Source organism: Phaethon aethereus (assembly GCF_964289735.1).
Source record: "Phaethon aethereus genome assembly, chromosome: 1".
Taxonomy (NCBI): Eukaryota; Metazoa; Chordata; class Aves; order Phaethontiformes; family Phaethontidae; genus Phaethon; species Phaethon aethereus.
This window is the reverse complement of record NC_138575.1, coordinates 57,199,808-57,223,560: the sequence shown is the minus strand read 5'-3', so window position 1 is coordinate 57,223,560 and position 23,753 is coordinate 57,199,808. Positions and strand designations below refer to the sequence as shown.

General features: G+C 49.9%; 1 protein-coding gene across 1 annotated transcript; it reads left to right on the top strand.

The window, feature by feature from the left end:
* Positions 1–1,568: 1,568 nt before the first annotated feature.
* L3MBTL2 (L3MBTL histone methyl-lysine binding protein 2) lies at positions 1,569–23,333 on the top strand (the record flags this gene model as incomplete). Its single annotated transcript, XM_082014451.1, has 19 exons — positions 1,569–1,612; positions 2,064–2,181; positions 2,697–2,915; positions 7,447–7,714; positions 7,956–8,089; positions 9,030–9,153; positions 10,150–10,229; positions 11,302–11,419; positions 11,779–11,913; positions 12,579–12,667; positions 14,272–14,503; positions 15,224–15,303; positions 15,905–16,009; positions 17,206–17,353; positions 18,229–18,311; positions 20,207–20,441; positions 21,214–21,279; positions 22,224–22,346; positions 23,224–23,333. The coding sequence occupies 19 exons, from the start codon at positions 1,569–1,571 to the stop codon at positions 23,331–23,333; spliced, it is 2,511 nt and encodes an 836-aa protein (XP_081870577.1).
* Positions 23,334–23,753: the final 420 nt, after the last annotated feature.

Here is a 23,753-nt window from a genome sequence, read left to right as displayed (position 1 = left end):
AATCAGAAGGCGTATTTCCAGGATCATTTTGTGGGGTTTTCCCTCCTCCTTTTCCCATAAGGTGTGAAGATTGGAGTGTAGCACTGAAATGAGCTCCCAGTACAATGTCTCCCTGGTGAGAAGAGGTTTAGGAGCCATACAATGGATATCTCACCAGGCCTGTTAGTTGAAAGCCAGGGCAGCCTAAAGCCTGAGGTGTGACCTGGGTCTGACAGCACTCATGCTGCCAGGGCTTGTAACCACATTCACTAGCTGGGTTAGAGTTGTCGGAAGGTAGAACCCCAAAATTGTGAGCTTAAAAATATAGACCTCAGGTGCTCTCCTGTTTGCTCACTGTTTTCTCAGTCTGAGCTTGTACTGGAGGATTTCAAGCCTTTTTTCTGTCACCTGGGCCCGATTTCCTTGTGTCACCACAAACAGTGAGAGAGGGCCCTTAACTGTGACTTGGGAAAGCATATATAAAGGGGCTTCCACCTTGGTAAACTGTGTATTACATGCCAGGCCATATGGATGTTGTAATGTCTTGTCTTTTGCTATTAGCTGGACTTACTGGTCCTCTGGGCTGCCCCTTCTGCTGGGGAAGGTGACCTGGCAGGACATGGTGATGCCCCGCATCTTCCCAGGCTTGCGAAGGAATCAAACAGGCAGCACAGATCAGCACTCAAAAGCCAGATTTTTTTGAGGACTGGGATGGGGCAAGTGCTTAAAACTGAGTGGTTTATCTCCTAGAGAGTTAAGTCTGCTCTCTGCTTCTCAGGACAGCCTTGGAACTGGGCATAGTTGTTTTTTTTTTTAAATCTGGACACAATTTTTGTTTTACTTTTTTATTATTATTGTATGTAAAGCTGTGTTGGCATATCCTGGCTGACCTAGCATGACAGTAAAATATCAAGAAAGGACAGGTTAACTAAGTATCTGTGCCCTTAATTGGGATGCTTGTTGGGTCTAGGCTTGGATTATTTGTTCACCACATGAACTGTTTAATCACTGTTCTACACTGTGATTTAATGACAAGTTGCTGTAAATACTTAAGAACATCAATGTAACTTAAGGATGATCTGACAAGGGTTTTCTGTAAGTTCTGCAGCCCATGAGAGAGAACTAGAAAACACCAACGGCTTAAATCTCCTACCTCTAAGTAGGCTGTTACCCGTTCTTATGCAGTGCAGGATCTGCCTTCGCTTGAGAAAACACAACCAGCACGCTGACTGCGTTGCACTTGCGACGTAAGATTCTGCCTGAGGATCCCGAATCAATACAGGAGGTATTTAAAAAATAAAAAAATAATAATCATTAATAACAACAACGGCGTACATTGAGGGACACTCCCCGCCTCAGAGGCGGTGCTGGCCGTTGGGCGGTGCCGCGCGCCCTCCTCGGCCGTTGGGGCCTGAGGGAGCGGCGCCCCCTCCCCCCTGCCCCGGACAGGGCCGGGCCGGGCCGGGCCGGGCAGGGCCGTTCCGCCGCCGGGAAACCGCCCCGCTCTGAAGGTTTTTTTCCCGATGTTTTTCCTATGGGGATTGTGCAGCCGGTGCTTCCCTCGGCAAACTGCAGCAGGGTAGGCCGCCATGACCCCCGAGATACTCGGCCTGGGGTCAGGAAGCTTAGTCCGGTTAGGGGCAGCCAGAAGCAGTGACATGGAAAAGTCACTCAGGATCTCCGAAAGCACCTTGTTCATAAATTGTGAGTAACTAATATCAAAACAATCTCCTGTTGGGTGAGTTGCTGCCTCGGGGCGGGGCGGGGGGGGTCTGGGGAGAGGGCAGAAGGAAGCTTGGCTTCCAAAGCCAGCGTGTCAGGGGGTGAGTTTTGTCACAGTCCATGAGACGGGAGAGGAGATGCATGAAAGATGGAGCTTGATCTGCAGGTTTGGGGCTGTGGAATTGGAATTGTCCCATGCCATACTCGGGCCATCAACACAGGGGCAGCATCCCCCAAGAGCAGTAGCAGTGCCACAGTCTGTGAGAAGATTTGCTTGCTGCTTTGTGTTCAGATCACGGGGGTTAATGCTGATGTCCTGGTCTGGGGACATCCTAATCACTTGCGTGCATTTTTTTGCTCAGAGTCCAAGCCATATTTCCTACTCCTGACCCTGCAGCACTGAAGGATCGGCGTATGGAGAATCTGGTGGCCTATGCTCGGAAAGTGGAAGGGGATATGTATGAATCAGCAAACAGCAGGGTGAGATGCCATCCTCTGTCATCCAGTTGTGTGTGTCTCTAGCTTGATCCCGTAGTGATAGGGGAGGAAGAGGAGTGAAAGCACACATGAGAGTCCCAGGCTGAGGAAGTGTGTGTTCAGGGGCTGCTGGGATGGGGTCTAGGACCCAGCCAGCTGCAGGCTTCTGCCTGGTTGTTCTGGGAGTCGAAGTGGTGCCTGTTGGGGTGTGCTGTGCCTGAGACTTCTTGGGGTCCCCTGAAGGCAACACAAACCTCTTACTGCGTTTCTCCCAAAGAAGTGTTGGACATGAGAAGAAAAACTTCCAGCGTTGGCCTAGTAGTTGCCAGCAATGCACTGAGCAATGCCCCTTTTTGCCCTCCTATCTGCCCAGCAGCCCCTGCAAAGGGAGAGCCACCCCCACGCAAGCAGAAATATGTGTGTGGAAGGCTGTTTTCCAAGCGTGGATCACTGGGACTGGTTGCCTTTAGTGAACGTGGGTGTCATCTCCTTTCCTGACTTGTATTCCTCCCCAACAGGCAGAGTACTATCACTTGCTAGCGGAGAAGATCTATAAGATTCAGAAGGAGTTGGAGGAGAAACAAAGAACCAGGCTGCAGAAGCAAAACATGAGCCCAAATGCTCCGGGCATGCCACAAGCTCCCATGAATCAAAGGCCCAACATGGGACAGCCCCAGCCAGGGATGTCTCCAAGTAAGAATGTTTGGGTTACTGACTACCAGGTGCAGGGGAATCCTGTACTGTCATTGTCATCATGGTCAGGCCAGTGACCATTTCCCTCTTTTCATTTCACAGTTATCTTTGTAAAATGAGTCTGCGAATGGTTAAGCACACATGGGTTTTTTTTAATTTCTTCTGTTTGCTTGTTGGTTTGCTGAGCTGTTCTACTTTACTTTCCTTTTTCAAATGATACTCTCATGAATGTATGACCAAGGGTTACAAGTCTATACATATTTTTTCTTCAAATTGGCTGCCTTCTCCAGGGCTGATGATAGAAATGAAACCCTTGCTGTGTTTATTGTTTTCTTCCGGAGTGAGCATAGGAAGTGAGTGGAAAAAGCATTACTAAAGCTGTGTGCCACTTCCCACTGCACTCAGGAATGTGGAAGCTGGCCCTGTAACCAGAGTGGCTGCCACTTGGTGCTGGAAGTGGAACTAGGCCCATGGACTGCCAGGATTCTTGTGAGCTCTTTGAAATGACAGAGTAGAAAACTAAAAGAGGAGGCTCTGGAGGAGCAGCGGATTCATTTGTGAAGCCTGGGGACCTGGAGCATGAGCTCCCCACCCCAGAGCGCGGGTGAGGGGACAGTCCCAGTAGACAAGCACAAGGAGCCAGCGTGCCAATGCTCCTAAAGGAAGTTGTGGTGATGAGGGACAGAGCTGGTGCTGAAGTGCAAAAAGCTTCTCCAGCTGCACAACTTGGAGCTGCGCACCAGTATCCAGCTCTGAGCAAGCAGCCTGGCGTCTGCCCTGCAGGAATAATCCCCCCATTGCATTCTGGATTCCTTCTGTGCTTTCACCTGACAGCAGCCTTTTTAGAATCATCTTTCTAAAATTTTTATTTCAGATAGCATCAAAACAGAGACCAGGCCCAGAGCAGCAGTAGGGAAGGAGATAGGAAAAGTGAAGTCTAATCTAAGTTTTGGGTTTTACTTTCTTGAGACTGTCAGTACTGTTATATCCCTAAAGACAGGAGCTGGCTTTACAAAGATACTGCAATTTATGTTACATAACTAAGTTTTTATTATTAAAGAGACTATAAATATTCCTTAATCAATTTGAATTTTATTCAAATTAAATGAAATTATTTAAATACTATTATTTATTTAAGAGGTTTATTAAGAACAGCAACGACAAATGAACAGCCATGGGATGGGAACTGCCTTTAAACCTGTTCTGTGTCAAGACAGAACTCATTTTTGCTTAAGCTCTCGAGAAGCCTTGAGCCGGCCTGTCTGTGACCTAAAGGAGCAGGGCTGCTTGTTCAACTCCGGGAAGGATGCACACCAGCAGTAGCTCATGAAGTGTTACATGAAAGATTATTGCAGTAGAAAGTTTCAGTGAACATTTAATTTCATATCTGTGTCTTTTCTGGAAACAGCTTTGTTGTCTGCCATGCAGTGCACTGTCTGGCAGTATTTGCAAGGGAATAGCAGCCTTTATAATCTATTTCGTTATCAACTACATTATTTAAATTCTTTAAAAGCAATTTTCTGTTTCTTAACAGTGCTGGAGGATTGTTTGGAAAACCTGAACCTGGAGGATCCCTGACACTATGAAAATCTGCTGATCAAGTCAAGTCACACGCCGTAGGCTTCCCAAGCCACTGTCCCTCTGGAATTAGGATGTCACCCCAGTCGCTACCCGGGAATCTCAGTGCGGTTCATACTGCTAGTGTGAATGTTTAGAGCGACAGGCTGTAGCCTCACATTACGTCCTTTGCATCGTCTGGAAGAGCAATCCATGTGTAGCTGTAACTTTGGAATGAATGTTTTCTGTGCCACCTTACTTTTGCCTGCAACTAAGGCCATATTACTTGCACGAGAGAGGAACTGTGCGTGTGCTTCACATGCTATTTGTTTAGCTACTCACTACAAAGAGTGAGTACAGAGTAGAAACATTCAGTACAGGCTTTTTTTTTTTCTTTTTACAATGTCAACACAATGAAGGTGGTAACAAAATAAAAGGGGTAAAACGGGAAATAGAACTAACTCCAGGGGACGTACCTTTTGTATAAAAGAGAATCAATGCCAGAGGCATACAGAGCAATGCTTGCTTCTTGGCTGTTCTTGACAGCAAGCTGGGGTGAGGCATGTTTCTACCACTATGACTAAGACCATACTGCTTTTCCATGGGGAAAAAAAAAAAGCCCAAAGGGAGGGAAGCATTTGTACTATGAAGAAGCTATGCTATAAATGTGTAAAAATTTTAAAACCAGCTGCATAGCACAGTGAGCACTTCAAGGACTCTTTTGCATAGGTAATACTTTCTTTGCCAAATAAAATACCTATGCCTGGATGAAATCCCTGAGAGGAATCATGTGGGGACATGGGGAGCAGCAGCATTAACTCGTGTGGGTTATTTACCACGCGATTCTTGCACACGGCGGGTGGGAGTGAACGAGTGAGCTCTCTGTCCTCTGCTCGCCTGACGGCGCCTGCCGGCATCCACTGACGGATGACACGCTGAGTACGTCAGCGGTGCGGGGCAGGGACAAAGGCGTTGCGAGCGTGACATTAGGTACCAGCGGCGCTAAAGGCCGCTTGTGGGACTGCTAGAGCTAACGCAGAACTACGAGAAGGGTTGGGGTCGGCAAGCCAGCGCTCCCTGGCGCCATGCCCGGGGAGCCCGGAGCTGGGGCAGGTCTCTCCAAAGAACTACAGCTCCCGCCGTGCCCCGCGGGGAGCCTCGCGAGAACAAACTCTTCGCTGATTGGCTTTCTTTTCCCGACTCTCGCCAATCAGGTGCGCTGCTGAGCGCGGGGGGACGTGCTCCCAGCGCGTGAGGCGGGCTAGCAGCGTCCTGGGAGCTATGGAGCAGCAGCAGGAGCAGCAGCAGCAGCAGCAGGAGGAGCAGGGGGAGGTGAGTGGCGACGGGCTGGGCCGAGGGCTCCTCCAGGGCCGGAACCGAGCCGGAGGGAGGCCGTCCGATCCTACAGCCGCGGAGCTGCCCGCAGGGTACTGGGGAAAGCCTTGGGTCACCGGGCTGGGCCTCCCGGCGCCTTGAGGGAGGGCGCGAGGCCTGGGCTATGTTAGCGGCATAACGGCTGCAGTGTGGTACTGGGGTAACGGCTGCCCGTGGCCGGGAGGGGGCGAGGAGCGCCGGGCCGTCGTGTTGTTGTGGTTGCCGGCGTGGCCGTCCTCCCCGCCCCCGCGCTGCCGGGTGCCGGGCTGGTGCTAGAGGGGATGATGGGTCTGACCCGGGCGGGATGGGCCTCGGTGCCCGCCTCGCCGCTCCGAGCAAGCTGCGGGTGGTGCTGTCCCCGCTCGTCAGCCCTGGGAACTTGTAACATGTCCGCAAGTTTCGTTCGCGTTTGGTGGAAAAGTAACGATCCAAAGTTGCTCACTTCTTGTGAGCTGAAGGAAGGTGCACCCCCAGAAAGGGGAACGAAAGAGGTGAATGTGGGTTTTTTTGAACGAGATCAGGCCTTTCAGACGTCAGGAATGCTGTCTGAGGATGTGGACCTGCAGGAGATCAACTCTGTCTTCAGGGAACAACCTGGGTACCTTGGGTCTGTTTTGTGTGAAAACCAGGGAGGATGTGAGAGGACAGCAGTGAGTGAAGTCTGATCTTCCTCTTCATGTGTCTATAATAATACCCAGTAGCCAGGGATCAGAGGGAATTTATCACTGAAAAGTGATGGACTTGCTGCTGATCTTTTGTTGTTGTTCATTTGGATTAATAGTCATAACCTATTACCTCACCTGGCTGTTCTACCTTTCTGTTCCATCACTCCCTGTGCTGATTTCTTGCTGCTCTTTCATGAGCTGCTAACACCTTTTCCCAGCTTTTGTGCTTATTTGGAGCCTTGGTTCAAGATTCTCCTAGTCTGAGAAACAATCGCTGGGTTTCCATGCTCTTCCTTCAATTACTGCCTCTCTGCTCTCTTGCTGTAATAGCAAGTATGAAGAGCTAGTGAAGATGTTTAGTTATGGAGACATCTGGTTGTAGGGGAAAAACTCTTACAAATGTTCTGTCATCCTGCTGATGCAGCTTCTGAACTGAGGTCAGCTATGGACTATGCAGTTTCCAAAGCCAGTGAACTTTCTCCAGAGTCAAGTTTGTCCTGCTGACGTCCAGGCTGTACTGGTCTTGTGAGCTATGGTGGCCAAAGTGTGCAGCTTTGTGCTCTGTGCTGGAAGTTGGCAGTGACTTTAATGTTGATGGTGTTTGCAGGGCTGTGTAGTTGTTGGGAGAGATGATGCCTGGAATGACACAGTCTTCTCTGTCTCTGTCAGCATGGCAGTGTAGTTTCCTGTATTCTTTCCATGTTCCTCAAACTTTTTTCTTTGTAACTGCAGCTCCGTGGCTGTTTGTTTGCCCTTAGGAAGCAGAATGCAGCCTGTGAAATGCCTGCAAAGGGCCCTGCTGCAGGGGGAATAGCTTCCCTGCTAGGAATTCAGATTCCTGCCTTTGGGATTTTTAAGTTGATTCTTTGCTCACCCTGGGGCCTCTCCCCAGTCCAGGAGGCCCCAGCAGTGAAGGCAGGCTTGGTGTGGGGTGTGGTATAAAAATCTCTGTTTTAAAGCAGACTGGCTCTTTTTTCAGTTGGTGTCTACTTTCTGCCACAAGACTTCGTCTTTGGAGCGGATGGAGGAGGAAGGTGATGACGATGAGGAGGATGATGAATTGGACATCTTTGGGGGTTATGACAGCTTCCGTGGCTACAATAGCAGCATGGGCAGCGACAGCAGCTCCTGTCTGGATGAGTCTAGTGACGATGAGGTGGCAGACCGGGAAGCTGGAGAGCTTCCAACCTCTCCTGTGCACCAGCCGTCCACAGGCCGCCTCACAGAGGACAGTGGCTCCGAGCCAGGTAGTGCACTGCTTCTTCTACCTAAAGTATAGATGCATGATGGAAAGAACAAAGCCTGGGAGATCCGAAGGGTGTATGACCGCACCTTGAGTATGCTTTGATAGCAGCACTGGATTGAGACTGCATTTTCTGGGCTATGTGGGGGAGCTGCGTATGATGAGGGTTACCTGGGCTCAGCTCTGTCCTTGTAAGTTCATCGACCCTGCCAACTGCTCACCTTTTTTTGCCTTCCATCTCTCAGCTGTGTGCGAGATGTGTGGGATCGTGGGCACCAGGGAGGCTTTCTTCTCCAAGACCAAACGTTTCTGCAGTGTCTCCTGCTCCAGAAGCTACTCCTCAAACTCCAAGAAGGCCAGCATCCTGGCCAGACTGCAGGTGAGTTAAAACTCTTCCTTATTCCCTGGGAGTGGAACAAGATGTGCCTGTAAGCAGGGCTGGGTGGTTGCTCTCTAGTTAAAGATCAGACTGCCATTATTGGTGGCTTGTTCTTCCTGCCTGAAGTCCCCAGAGATCATGTGCCAGCTGAAAGGTGATGCTCCCTAGAAGCTGAGGAAGGACACATTGATATTTTCCCTGCTGTTTCTTCTTGTTCCTGTGAGCATTAGTAAAAACTGTTTGTCCTGGTTTCAGCTAGGGTAGAGTTAATTTTCTTCATAGAAGCTAGCATGAGGCTATGTTTTGGATTTGGGATGAGAAAATGTTGATAAGGTGCTGATGTTTTGAGTTGTTGCTAAGTAGTCAAGGACAGTCCAGCTTCTCATGCTGGCCTGCAGCGAGCAGGCTGGGGGTGCACGGGAAGCTGGGAGGGGACACAGCTGGGACAGCTGACCCAGGCTGGCCAAAGAGATATTCCATACCATATAATGTCATGCTCAGTATATAAAGCTGGGACAAAGAAGAAGGAAGGGGTGGAGGGACGTTCGGAGTTATGGCGTCTGTCTTCCCAAGAAACCATTACACGTGACAGAGCCCTGTTTCCCTGGAGATGGCTGAACACCTGCCTGCCCATGGGGAGTGGTGAACAAATTCCTTGTTTTGCTTTGCTTGCATGCACGGCTTTTGCTTTACTTATTAAACTGTCTTTATCTCAAACCATGAGTTTCCTCACTTTTACTCTTCCAATTCTCTCCCCTGTGCCACCGTGGGGGAGTGAGCGAGCGGCTGCGTGGTGCGTAGTTGCTGGCTGGGGCTAAACCACGACACTGTTGTAACCTGAAAATCACCCCAAGGAAGAGACGCATGCCCTGCTGGCCGGTTGCAGGGACTGACTTCCTCTCCTGTGCTACCAGTGTTCCTAATATTCCTTCTTTTGTAGGGGAAGCCACCAACAAAGAAAGCTAAAGTCCTGCACAAGGCAGCCTGGTCAGCCAAGATTGGAGCCTTCCTACATTCGCAGGGCACAGGACAGCTGGCAGATGGGACACTGACAGGCCAGGATGGTGAGTGTTGGAGGCATGAGGAGGTACAGCCTCTGGAGCCACAGAAATGGGGACACCTGGAGGGCTGTAAACTCTACAGTCTTTCTCCTCTCTGTTTTAGTACAAGGCAGTGTACCAATGTGTATGGATCGCTCCAACACAGGCTGGCAGGACACAGGGCATGTCTCTCTCCCTGCTGGTGCTAACAGAGCCGTGGTGGGTTCCTGCCCATCCACTATCGCAGCCCCATCCTCGCTCCTGGTGCAACTTGGCCTGGAGCGTAAGCTCTGTAGTCACAGTCCCATGAGGTGCTGACTTCTGGGGGCAAAGTTGACTTAAAGGTGTCCTGGTGTGCCCAGCTGTTTGCTGCCCAATTGCCTGTGGAGTATATTTAACCTGAGTCACTCACTGATCAACTTGAGGAATAACCAGTTGCTGCAGCTGAAAGAGTAGCCAGCTGCTGCGTTAGGGCAAAAGTGATACCCAGGGGGTAGCGGCAGAAATTGAGCCCTGAGCAGACTGCTGCTGGAGCAGAGCTGTAGCCTTGGATCAGGAGCGACTGTGGGATTAATATCCCAGCGCTTCACTCTGATTTTTCCTAGCACCACTGCTGATATGACCCTGCAGTGTTGCTGCTGAGAGGCAAAGCTGCTAAGCGGTTTAGCACTGACAGGATGCAGTCTCCACTTTTTCCCCAGAGTGCTTCATTCCTGGGCTGGATTTGACCCCTTTTTTTTTTTTTGCCACTCCTACCACCCCTTCCTCAAAAGCAAGTGACAGAAAGGATTGATTAATAATATATTGTGCCCTTGTGGGGGCTGGTCCCCACACACTCATAGGATCTAGTTCCCCACCAGGGAAAATACACTGGAACACAGAATCCCTCTGTGCTGCAGCAGAGGGCTCTGTCCGAGAGCAGGTAACAATGTGGCTGTAAGCTGTAGTCCAGAGGTAACTGAGCACTCTGTGCCTTTTCTATAATCTCACCTGATTTTCTTCTCTCATGTCTGCTTATAGCACTCGTCCTGGGCTTTGACTGGGGAAAGTATCTGCAGGAGCACGGCTTCAAAGCAGCTCCTGTCAGTTGCTTCAAACATGTGAGTTCTTTGCTGTGCCTCAGAGTGTGTATGGGACATGTCATATGCATGGGGCTGTCCTATAGCCCTGTGACAAGTGGTGGGGAGAGACCTGGGAAGCTGGTTATTGAGCCCCAGCTGATGTACGGAAAGAAGTTGGGGCTTCTTACAGATAAGAATGGGAGTCCCACAGAGGGACCAGGAGTTTTGGGGGAGGAAACAGAGAGCGACTTGGTAGAAGCACTGCCAGTGGTAATGGCCCAGTGCTGGTTGGGGACAGAATTCGTTCTGTCTGGGGGGGATAGTGGGATGTTCCCAGTTGCCTTTGCAGTTTGTGTGGATGAGCATAGTCCGGGATGATGTGCAGGGAGGAACTCAGCTTATGTGGGCCTGGCAATAGCTGCCCCTCCAGCATGTCTAGTTCCTGTCGTACTGATTTGCAATCCTTGTGGCCCAAGTAGCCAAGGCAGATATGTGGAAGAATAGCAGTTCTTGGGTATTAGAGCAGCTCCAGCCTCTCTGTGTATTAAGACTCACTTCTTCTGTTCCTTTTGAGTTGTGATCTGATAATACTAACAAAATTTTATTTTTCTTGAGGGTAGGTCAGGAAGACATGACAGTTTGATGGTTAGGGATTTTGATACCATAGAGGAATGGCAGCAACTACTTTGGGATAATAGGACAGCTAGCAGTGAAATAATTTAAGAGTTTCTATACAGTGTTCTGCCTTTTGGAATCCTCTGTGAACACCCCAGTGAGATGTTGGGACAGTTTGGTTGCATTTCAAGCTGTTGGCCCATATAGGAAAGATAAGGCATGCAAACCTGGGCCTAAGGTGAAAGTGTAGCTGCCTAAAACATATCTTTGAAAGCTAGAATGAGGGCCTGAGCCCTGCTCTAACTCCCAACATGGCTGCCTCAATCCTTCAGGTGCCCCTCTTTGATCTTTGAAAGCTAGAATGAGGGCCTGAGCCCTGCTCTAACTCCCAACATGGCTGCCTCAATCCTTCAGGTGCCCCTCTTTGATCTTTGAAAGCTAGAATGAGGGCCTGAGCCCTGCTCTAACTCCCAACATGGCTGCCTCAATCCTTCAGGTGCCCCTCTTTGATCAGTGGGATGATGTGGTGAAAGGTATGAAAGTGGAAGTGCTGAACAGTGATGCCGTGCTCCCCAGCCGTGTGTACTGGATTGCGTCTGTCATCCAGACTGTAGGTACGTCTCCAATGTAATTCCTGACAGCTGGGGATGGCTAACCTCTGAGGGAAGCTTTAGAGAGCCCAGTATAGCTGGTCAAGCAAAACATCGTCTCCTTGGGGCTCTGCAACTGCTGAGAGATTTTGGAACAGAAAATACCATGGTGTGGGGGTGGGAGGAAGCCAGCATCTGGTGGTTCTTCTGCTTGCTGGCCTCTTTGTGAGGGTGGTTCTGCCTCCAGAATGGCTGGAGAAGCTCTGATAACCTATGCAGAGCTCTGAAGGCCATGCTGAAAGGACTAAGCTGGTGCCCAACAGGGAGAGGAGAAATTCTTGGCTTCTAATGCCTTTCTCTGGTTGTCTGCTCTGTCCTGGCAGGGTACAGGGCCCTTCTGCGATATGAGGGCTTTGAGAATGATGCTGGCCATGACTTCTGGTGCAATTTGGGCACAGTGGATATTCACCCCATTGGCTGGTGTGCCATCAACAGCAAAATCCTGGTACCACCACAAAGTAAGTGTGGGGCAAGAGGGGCCAGCACGTGCCTGGGCATGGAGGAGCCTTGGTTTGTACTTAGCACAGTGGGACAAGTGTTCCCACTGTATGTGGGACCACAGCTCCATTTGTGCTCTGAGTTACAAGGAACAGTTAGTTCCTTGGGAAGCTGGAGACTGCTTGGACTGCTTCCTCTGCACCTCCCTGTGGTTGACCCTGGGTGTGCTGGATGCAGAGCTGGTGTCAGACCTATGGACAGAAGCTAATGCAGGTGACTCTTCCTCCTTGTGACCCACACAGTGGCTAGGCTTAACCTTGGGGGGAACTTTCTTGGTTCCTGGATAGTCCCTGCTCAGCTAGCAGTTAGGAGAGGGGTGCCAATTTAGCAGAATTCTGGCAATCTGAGGTTTGCTTGGTATGGCTCCCATGTTTTTGCTCTAATGCCACTTCCACAGCTAGATTAGTGGAGCTGGATGTCTGCTTGGCCCACTCCATTCTGTAATGGTGACCCCTTGCAGACAGTTGTGAGAGTGAGTTTGCAGAACAGGGTCTGCCTGCAAGCAGGTACAGGATCTGAATGTGAAGAAGGTCTTTTGGTGCAAATAGTTGGGGAGGAAGAAAGGTGTAGTGTGGTGTAATTCCTTTGCTCATAAAGATGTGCTTTTTTCCCTATGTGTATGCAGCTATCCATGCTAAGTACACTGACTGGAGAAGTTACCTCATGAAAAAGCTGGTGGGAGCCAGGACCATCCCAGTGGATTTCCACATCAAGGTAAATGTGAGAGGCTGTCATTTTATGTGTGGAAATGAAGCCGAAGTGAAGAGATGTGTGTGCAACACGTCTCTTCTGGTTCTGATCTGTGTAACTCCTCTGTGTGTCCCCTTGAAACCTGGGCAAGATGGGGGCAGTGAGAAAAGTCATGATGCTGTAGGTAATGGCACAGCTCCTATGCCCTGTCAGCACAACTGTTTCTCCTTTGGGTCATAGATGGGCTTTAAAAGCTGTTGTCAGGTCAACCTCAGCTGGAATATACTGGGGATGAGTGCTTTTTTGCTGAAGAAAGAGGCCAGTGCAGCTCCAACCTGGCCTTCCACTGCCCTGTTTCAGTGCTGGGGAATGGCCCTGAGATTGAAAAACCTTTGCCTTCAGTGTTGGTAGCACAGCAGTGTGTGGGAAGTGAGAAGGGGCCCAGGCTTCCTCAAAGTGCATGGGAGAAGCTGTGCCATGGCCTTGCCAGCTTTATAGCTCTTGTGGTTGTTTTGTGCAGCCTGCACTGAGGTTACACCTTGTTGGGGAGAAGAGACTCTTTTGTCACTGGCAACTTTGTAAACCACAGATAAGCAAGACAGTGCCAGAGACGGCGGGCAGGAAGGCAGATGATAGGTTTTCCTGTGTGTGAGGTAATTGGTGACACAGAGCTGGAGACCTTGATTTAGTTGGTGTTTCCCTTGTTGCTTCTTAGAAAGTTGAGAGGATGTTCATAGGTGCTTGTTCCTGGGACACAGCTTGTAGCTGAGTGTTTGTGACATGGAAGGGAAGTGGTAGAGGGAGACAGATGTTAGTATCTTTCTCCACTCCCACCTAATGAACAGGAGGTGGAAGGGGAAGATCTTCCCTTAAAAGTTCTTCTGGATTCAGGTGTAGGCTGGTTTGGAGTCTGTTTTGAACCGTGGCTCTTAGTTGCTGCACAGCATTCTGGGATCTCCAGTGCCAACGTGTCAGGTGTGGATGAGTAGGGCTAGGCTGTATCAGCAAACTGAAAGTCTCAAAAAAAAAAAAAAAAAAAAAAAAAAAAAAAAAACCAAAACATCAGAAAGCAGCCAGTGGTTCTTTTCGTGTGCCTGTGCATTTGGGCCAGTCTGCAGAGTAACTCTGACAGATCATCATGTTGTTTCAATGTCTGATCAGAGTAAAAAGGGCCTGACCTCTTTTAAAATCAACTGAAAATCCTGTTGCCCTTTGGGAAGCTACACCTTTAACTATTTCCAGCCTTGAAACCCTTATGCTCTCTTTCATGACTGAAAAAGGCACGCAATTCCTCACTCAGTTCGTGCTGAAGAGAAGTAACATCTGTTTCTCATGCTCAGAACATTCACACAAGGTGCTGGCTGAGCACGGCTGCTGGGCAAGGGTGGGGGTGACTGTTACAGGGCCACAGGACAGGGGAGACTTGGGGGGGGTGTGTCCAACCATGCTGTCATGTTCATCTCCCTGATGAACCTGCTCCCGTGTGTCCCTTCCCAGAGGTGTCTCCCAGTCAGCTTTGGGCAGTGTAGGGGGTTGGCCAGCATGTCTGTGGGGAAAGCTGTTCTCTGAAGTTTTGGAGAAGGAAAACACCAAGTGTGATTGATCTCACCTCCTCTGTTGGTTGCCAGATGGCGGAGAGCATGAAGTACCCGTTCCGGCAGGGCATGCGGGTGGAGGTGGTGGACAAGAACCATGTGTCCCGGACACGCATGGCAGTGGTGGACACAGTGATTGGGGGCAGACTGAGACTCCTCTATGAGGATGGCGACAGTGATGATGACTTCTGGTGCCACATGTGGAGTCCCCTTATCCATCCTGTGGGCTGGTCACGGAGAGTGGGCCACAGCATGAAGAAGACAGGTAGGTATCAGGTCACCACAAGCATCTTCTGATTTGCTATGAGATGCCTGGGCCCTGCTGTTGACACCAGTCTTGACATGCTGGGAGCCAGGCAGCTGCCTTAGGACCTGACAGATAAGGTCTATGCAGTTGTGTGTCTGCTGCTTTTCCCCCAGATAGATAAAAGCCAAGTGATCTGCTGCCACACGTTGGGGACAGGGGGACTGTAGCATTTCTTACCTGAAGCAGGTAATCTGTCCCCAACAGTGTGAGAATACAGAGTCTGCAATATCACAGGTGTTTCTAGTCTTTTTGAGGAAATTCATGTTGGCTTCTGTAAGATTGGATGCCATCAGGTTGTGTTTTTTCTGGACTTCACAGAGAGGAATTATTGATTAGCTTAGACTGGCAGAAAAAGCAAGACTCGAGCCCTGCTGATTCTTTCAGTTGCACCTCCCTTTCTTGCTGCCCCTCCCTGGTGATTACAGCTGCATGTAGAGGTGTTATCTGTAGCGCTCAGAAAGATCATCTATCTGCTTTTGAGCAAGCCCTGCGTCACAGCCCACGTTATGGGAAGGTGGGAAGGGACTGACATTTTTTTTTTAATTACTCTTCTCATGGTTTCTAATCTAGCTCTTTTATAGCTGCTAAGCTCTCACCAGACAATTGATAGCAAGTGTGTTTTCTTACTGCAGTTGCTGCAGGTTTCTTACCTATTTTTGTTTCTTCCATTCCTCACAGAAGAAAAACGCAGTGACATGGCAAACCATCCCACCTTCCGAAAGATTTACTGTGATGCTGTCCCCTATCTGTTTAAGAAGGTAGGACAAGTCTGCCTTTCTGTGTTAGCCACAGCAAAGGAAGCAATGATACCACTTCCTTCCTTGGGTCTATATGCTGCTGTGTGGTTTGTTGAGGGCGGCTTGCTTGTCTCTCTTAAAGCTGTAAGGCAGTAAGGTGTTTGGGATGTCAAGGCTGTGGTTGGGCAGGGGCAGGTCAAAGTAGAAAGATGGAAGAACTAAAAGACAATGAAAGATTGAAGTACTCAACTGAAAGGCAAGCAGTTGCTTGGAACTTTGAGTTGGAGAGGGAAGGTGATTGCATGGGAGAGACCAGTTCAGACAAGGGGCTGGATCATACTGGTAAGGACTGAGATGAGAAGGCGGCTTGCTTTGCTGTGGAGCAGTGTCTTGAGTGCTGTGCCTGGCTCTCTGACTGACCAGATCCTTGGCAGGAGATTGCTGACACAAACACAGCATTGATTTGGCTGCCTTTTTGTGTTTCTTGCAATTTTTCTTCTTTCCCTTCCCAACTTGGGTTGAGCCAAGTAAAGAAGCTCTAATCCTGTTTGCAGTTGGTACAATTGGTGTTGGGATGGGACTGTCCCTTTACAGCATCGTGGTATACCAGAGTCTCCCTTAGGTACGAGCTGTCTATGCTGAAGGTGGATGGTTTGAGGAAGGCATGAAACTGGAGGCCATTGACCCCCTGAATCTGGGCAACATTTGTGTGGCCACTGTTTGCAAGGTAAGTTCTGTGGGTAGAAGGGGGACTACTGTGTTTACTTGAGATATTCCAGCCTTTCCTTAGGTCTTTGCAAATGAATAAGGCTGGGTATGATTTCAAGTGAGGGATAGGAGAGGGCTGTCAAGGGAGGTAGGCAGCTGGTGTGTGGAGGGAATTGGGGCATTATCTCAGAGATAACTGATGAGACCAGCAGCTGTCCACATGTGCCTAAGTGGACAGCATGAAGATGAGCATGCTTGGTCTGCAAGCTAACTGTCCAGTGTGCATGACTGGCAACCACCCTTCCTTCACCCTTGGGCATGCAGTAGGGAAGATTTGTTTTCCAGTTCTTGGAGTGCACAGAGGCCTCTGTAGTGCTGCCTTGAGGAGAGAAAGGAGAGGGGAAGAGTTGTGGGGTGACCTCTGTGTGGGGAATGGGGTGTATCTGTATGGGCAGCACTCACTGGTGTAGGAAGTTGAGGATGGACATGTCTCCTGCAATCTCTCTTGATGAGGTGGTAGTGAGCTCTACTCCTGTGTTAGTGTTGGGAAGTAAATTGCTTGGTTAGGTTTCCTAAGCGAGGTATGTTGCATGTCCTAAAGCATAGCATCAATTTGGGCTTCTTGGTCCTTCCAGAAGCTGTTTGCCCTCATAGAACCCAACCAGAGGACTTTGACACTTGGGGTTTAGCAGGGGAATGCTAGGAAAGCTGTAGAACATTTCCTTCAGCCATTGCCTGGAAATGTGAAGAGATTGGGGCAGACGTGCTTATCACATTTGGTAGGCACCAATTACCAGTGAGTGACAGGATGGGACAAGTCTTCTTGCTGTTCAGGAAGTGGCAAGTCTGAAGATGGTGCCCTTCCCTTCTGCCCAGTAACAAATTCATGACCTGGCTGGTGTAGAGGGTCTCTGGGCTGCCAATAATGTCTGTTTCTGAGGGAGAACAGAGCTTCTGCTCGTTTATGGATTAATCCTTTTCACAAGGCTATTAGTGTTGGTCCCAGTCCTGCAGAAATTGCTGCTTTGGGGGTTAGCTTGTGTTGACTAATGTATCAGGAGAAGCTACAGTATGCCCTGGAGCATATAACGTTGCATTTTACTACCCAGTGGCAATTGTGATCCATCTGTGGGGACTCTTGGGAGCATCCTTTTTGAAAGGAGAGGCTTTAGAGCAAGCAAAGCTCTACAGTCACGCCCTTCACTCTCATCTCAGGTCCTCTTGGATGGGTATCTCATGATCAGCATTGATGGAGCCACATCTGCTGATGGCTCTGACTGGTTCTGCTATCATGCCTCCTCACATGCCATCTTCCCTGTCAACTTCTGTCAGAAGAACAGCATTGATCTGACTCCTCCAAAAGGTGAGACTTTGCCCTGTGGTACAAATCTGCAGGCAGAATCTGCTGGGCTGTGCTGTTCTGAGAGGTGTCAGGTTCAGATGAATCAAAACCACAAGGTCCCAATATGCCTGTTTTTCATGGAAATAGGGCTGGTTCAGAAAGCCAGTCCATTTGAGCTCTGCCCATATAGCAAGTCTTGGTACTTTATGGGAGGAAGTAACATCTCCAGAGGGCATTAATGGCATGGTGGTTAACTCCTGGCAGATCAGTGGGAGAGGTGTAGGATCCCCAAACTAAACAGAATCAAAAGTTTAAAGGACAAGAAGAGTGGGAAGGGATAAGTAGAGCCATTGCTGCATGGCTTAGTACCTAAAAGTGGCAGGAGTCACCTCTAGTCTACTTGTATGAATAAATCTGAGACCAATATTTCTGCAAAATCTTGAGAGGCAATCACCCTAGGAGTGTTTTTACTGCCTCATCTGACCATACCCAAAAAGGCCTGCTCTGAACTTCTGTGTTTCAGCACTTTTGTGCAGTGCTATTCTGTCTTCCTTTGATGCTCCTGCTGGTGGGAGAAAGACTGGTCTTAGTAGTGTGTTTTGTACGTGCTTCTTCCTGCCTGCTGCTTCTCACCTTTCTCTGTGGTCTGGATACGTGGCTAACACAGGTGTTCAGAGTTGCAGCTTGCACTTTTCTGTATTTGCCCACTGGAGGGGGGTGCTGGACTGCAATGGAATCTCCCCTAGATTTGCATCCAAGATCAGACTGTATATGCTGATTAATGAAACTGCTTTGCAACCAGTTGCTATGCTGCTTTCCTGCTTGTTCAGCCTTTTCGTTCAGCTGCTCTGCCCAGTGACTGCCTTTTTCCTGCTGACCATTCCTTCCTGCTGCAGGGCAAGATGCACAGACCTTCAACTGGGAAAGTTACCTGGAAAAGACTAAATCAAGACCTGTTCCTGCTCGGCTCTTCAACACAGTGAGTGCTGCCAGGAAGAAGAAATGTATAGGGATGCTTGCAGTCAGTAAAGAGGAGCACAGGAGTTCTGGCTGCCACATAATAGTTAAGTGGAAAGGGTCATCTGGAGGTCATCTTGTCCAACCCCCCTGCTCAAACAGGATCACCTAGAGCTGGTTGCCCAGGACCATGTCCAGACGGCTTTTGAATATCTCCAAGGATGGAGACTCCACAGCCTCCCTGGGTAACCTATGCCAGTGCTTGGTCACCCTCACAGTAAAAAAAAAAAAAAAGTGTTTCCTGATATTCAGAGGGAACCTCTTGTGTTTCAGTCTGTGCCCATTGCCCAGGGACAGGACCAGAGGCACTGTTGAGAAGAGCCTGGGTCTGTCTTTGCACCCTCCCTTCAGCTATTTGCATACATTGATAAGATCCTCCTGAGCCTTCTCTTTTCCAGGCTGAACAGTCCCAGCTACCTCAGCCTTTCCTCATAGGAGAGATGCTCCAGTCCCTTCACCATCTTTATGGCCCTTTGATGGACCCTCTCCAGTATGTCCATATGTCCCCTGTACTGGGGACCCCAGAAATGGACACAGCACTCCAGGTGTGGCCTCACCAGTGTGGAGTAGGGGGGAAAGATCACCTCCCATGATCTGCTGGGAACTTTCCTCCTAATGCAGCTGAGGATACCATTAGCCTTCTTTGTCCCAAGGGCATATTGCTGGCTCATGTTCTACTTGGTGTCTACCAGGATCCCCAGGCCATTTTCTGCCAAGCTGCTTTCCAGCCACTTGGTCCCCAGCATGTGCTGGTGCCCAGGGTTGTTTTTGCCTGGGTGCAGGGCTTTACATTTCTCTTTGTTGAATGGCATGAGGTTCCTGTCAGACCATTTCTTCAGCTTGTCAAGGTCCCTCTGGATGGCAGCACAACCCTCTAGTATATCAGTCTCTCCTCCCAGTTTTGTATCCTGCAAACTTGCAGAGTTTGACATGACACTCTATCATGTCATCTAGATAATTAATGAAGATATTGAACAGGATTGGACCCAGTATTGACCCCTGGGGTACACTGCTAATTACTGGCCTCCAACTAGACTTAATGCCACTAATCACCACCCTCTGGGCCCAGCCACTCAGCCAGTTTTCAGTCCCCCTCACTGTCTCCTCACCCAGCCCATACTTCCATCAGCTTCTCTATGAGGATCTTATAGGAGACAGTGTCAAAAGCCCTCCTGAAGTCGGGCAGACAATATCCAATGTCTCTACTGGGCTGCTCTTTGCTGCCAGTCAGCACTTCTAAGGAGAGCCCAAGGCACGGAAGTGTTTGCTCTCTCAGTAAAGCCCCTGTTTGGCTGGTCAGGACCAGCAGTATCATGCCTTTGTGGATGTAATGATATCTTGGTCCCTCTGAGGGGTCTTGTGATTCTCTAGTGTTTCCAGGAGCTTCAGGTTCCTGGTGGGTTCTGCACCACTTATTGCCTGTGGACATGTGGCTGGCACTTGGATGGAGGGGGTCTGCATTGCATCAGCAAAACTGCTGCAGGACCTGGGCCTGTGCCCATCTTTCTGATTTCCCAGGGGTATCTCAGGTTAATGGGTTTGAGTGTCCTGTAACTGCTGCCTGCTGCTCTCCTCCCCACCCTGCCCCCCTCCCCCAAGGTCAGGATCTTGTTTCTAAAGGCTGGGCTGAGCTTCACAAAGGACACAGCTGGCCTTGGATCTATTCATGTGTGTCCCCTTCTCTTACGCAACTAGTTGGTTCGGTTGTGCGACTGTGGGCTTGTTCTCAATCTGCTTTTTTTAAGCTGGAGGCAAGCATGTAGGTGTTTTAGGCTGCTGGTGTCCAGGTGTGGGTTTGGACTGGGTGCAATGGCCTTGGATTTTCTCTTTTTTTTCATTACTTTTTCCTGCACCCAGGACTGCCCAAACCATGGCTTCAAGGCAGGCATGAAGGTGGAAGCAGTGGACCTGATGGAGCCCCGGCTCATCTGCGTGGCCACAGTGAAGCGTGTAGTCCACCGTCTCCTTAGCATCCATTTTGATGGCTGGGACAACGAGTATGACCAGTGGGTGGACTGCGAGTCTCCAGACATCTATCCTGTGGGGTGGTGCGAGCTGACAGGCTACCAGCTTCAACCACCTGTTGTTCCAGGTGAATGAAGATTTGACTGTGGTTTGTAATGCTAGAGGCAAAGGTTTCCTTCCTCCTGCTCTGTGAGTGGCTCCTCCTTTTTGGGCCTTGTAGGGAGGAGAAAATTGCCTCCTTGATTTGCACTGGCTACCATAAGTCTTCCTCTGCTGCCACATATTCTAGCAGCTGGCAGAGGGAGGAGTCTGTGGTGGGGAGAAAACAGACTGAGATTTGAGGTTGGCTCTGTTTTCCCTCTGTTCCCCGACCTGCACACCAACAGAGAATTGCTCCTGATGAAGTCGGGTAGAGTTCCAGGTGGTCCTGTCCCTGCACAGCTCCCTTTTACTAAGCGTACCTACAACCTCAGCCAGGTAGCAGGGGGAGCTCAGCCCCTGCTCCCTTTTCTTATCAATTCTCTGACTCTGCCTGTAAAAGGTAAGAGCATCCCTCCCAAGAGTTTATTCCTTCCCTTGTCACAGGGAGGCCACTGCCTCACCTTTGCAGATGTTTTCTGTCTTGTCCCAAGCTATGAACCTTGTTTCTTTACTGCCCCTGCCAAATCTCTACTGGGCCTCTCTCCCTTATGCTGCCCCAGCCTGCCACCCTGGGCCCTCGCCTGGAAGCACAGACTGCAACTGCGCTAGAGCCTTGCTTTCCTCTCAGCTGGTTGTCTCGGGAAGAGGGCGTTGGCTCGGGGGGACGGGTATATCTTGTTTCTCGCTTATGTCACTTCATCCCAGTTACCTACTGGTTATGGGACTTGGCTTTCGTTTCCCTCTCGTCTCCATGACAGAGCCCACAACTCCAGTGAAGGCCAAGGAGGTGCCCAGGAAGAAGAAGAAACCCTATGGAAAGAAGAGTGAGTGATGTTTGATTAGTGCCCTCCCGCTCGCTCGCAGGCTGGGCCCAGTTAGAGGAACTCTGTCCATGGCCCATCAGAGCAGGAGAGAGAGGCCTTGTCTTGCTGAGGATGCCCTCAGTCAGCTGTGGGTTTGACAACACAGCTTCATCCTTCTTAACTGCCCCCATTGCCTAAGAGAGCAGAGAGCTGTGTGTGTGGGAAGGATCTGTTTTGCACTCTGTTTTCTGTTGGCTGAGGTATAGATGGTGCTTGCTTCCAGGCGTGAGGTTGTGCTGCTTTCCCCACTGTGTCCATGGTCGGAAGGAGTTTGTTCGCTGCAGCTGGAGGGTAGCTGGAGAGCAACCCTGCCTGCTTTGTGCTGAGGGAAAGAAGGCCTTAAGATGGCTGAAGAGGCCAATAGTGGGGCTGGACCATGTTACTGTTTCATCGTGGTGTTGTTGTCGTCATTGTTGCAGTAGCTGTGGCAAATCATGTGTAGAAAGGCAAGAAATTCCTTCGTGGGGGGTGGAGAGGAAAGGCCATCTAAAGAATCTAAAGACGTTCAACCTAAATAAAAATGTCAGCTAAAAATGAAAATATTAATACTACAGAGTCCATGCCTTGGAGCCACTGTGCCCATTGCCTAGGACTAGACCCAGACAGGTAAGCAAAGCTGACTCTAGACTGATTCCAACAGCACCTGCTCCTCGGAAGTTAAGCATGTGCTGAAGTGCCTTGCCTTTAATGAAGGAGAACACGGAGGAGCATATTTTGAGATAATGACTGTAGAGTGTTTCTCCAGTAGACCATTTCTGTCGAGTAACCAGTTGGCACCTAATGACCATGTAGCTTGTTGGTCAATTGTGCTGGTCCCTGGCCTGTGGTTTCTCAGTGGAGCAGGGTTGCTTTCCAGGAGAAAAGAAACACGCTTTTCCCCATGCTCTGTTATCTCTTGTGTTAAGGAAAAAAGTTACCTGCCAAAACCCGCAACATCAAGCAGACTGTCAAGAAGCCATCCGCCCCGAAGACGAAACGAGAAGCAAAAGCTGCCAGCAAGGCTTTGCCAGAGCCAGCACCTGATGAGAGTAAGGGAGTGAGCTACTCTACCCAGCAGCCACATGCAACTCTCGTGCGTATGCCCTGTGTGCCACCAGCCCTCCTGACGCCTGTGCTGCCTCTTGGTCATTAAGTCACGGGTGCCCCGAGGCAGGGAAAGCCAGTACATGGCAAATGTCCTTCCCCACTCCTCCAGAGACAGAGTAGAAGAAAGCCTTTGCCAGCTTTCCCTGGGAAGTTTTGCCTCCTGAGGAGGTTTGGTGATACCGATACAGCTGGATATGTTGATACTGCTGATGCCTGCTGAAGCCTTGGCTGCCCTACTGAGGAGTCTGGTGGTGTGAGGTCAGTTAGGGAGGATAGTCAAGACAGACATGTCAGAAGTGTGCTGTCGCATCCCAGTCCCCATAAGGGCTGTCACTGCATGTGAACACAGCCCATTGTGCTGAGCAGCAAGAGATGTGGTGACCAGAAGAGCATCTGGGTCACCTGCCAAAGCTAGTGGGTGTTGGAGAAGAGGGTGGGTGAGGTGCTTTGTGCAGCTGGGGATGGACCCTCATGAAGGTCCCCATTGCTCACAAAGGTTTAATTTCCCTTGTGCGGACCCAGGCAGGTAAAGAATGGACCACACTGGCTTTTCCTCCCTCAGCTGTAGGAGAAGTTGTTCTTGGGAGCAGGCAGCTGAATGCTGCCGTGGTTTAGTCCTATCCTGATTGCTGCCGTGACCACGGATAGATTTGTGCCAGGAAGACAGACCTGCCTGTGGGGAGAGACCCTCAAGTGGGCTGGAAACCTGGGGCATTTTGAGAATCTGCATGAACAGAGGTGGTTCTGGGGTGCTGCAGGTAGAGCAAGGAAGCATGGGTTGATTTTTATTTTTCCTTTTCTCTTTCTGTCTCTTGCTAGTCATTGCTGTGCAGGTAAAAGAAGAAACCATTGACCCCTCGATATTAGAGTTTGGAGCCACAGAGCTTCCTGTTCCTGTCAGCAGCATAAAGCAGGAGGTCACAGAGTGATCCTGGAGTATCCCCCAGCTGCCCACAGCAGCCTGTCCTTCACCTTCTGACTCTTTGGGGAAGGTACTGGCAAAGGGAAGCAGAAGACTAAAAGAGACTTCCCTTTTTGAGGTGGACCACCCTGCAACATCACAACTCTGCTTTCCTAATGTGCAAGAAAATTTCCCCCAGACTTTTAATTTTAAACCCTGGGAAATGGACTCCAGAAAGACCGCAGGTGTGCTGAGGAGCATGACCAGGGTGGCTGCTGGGGCTGTGTGTGCCTGGCTTTGAAGGCACCTTTCCTAGCAGGAGCTCCCAACAGGGAAAGAGGCTGCCAGAGCACAAAGGGGGAGTTTGGGTTCTTGGCCATGGCTGGAGGTGGCAAGCTGCAGTCTGAGATGATGTGTGCAGGTCACATGTGCCAGGAAATCGGCTGCT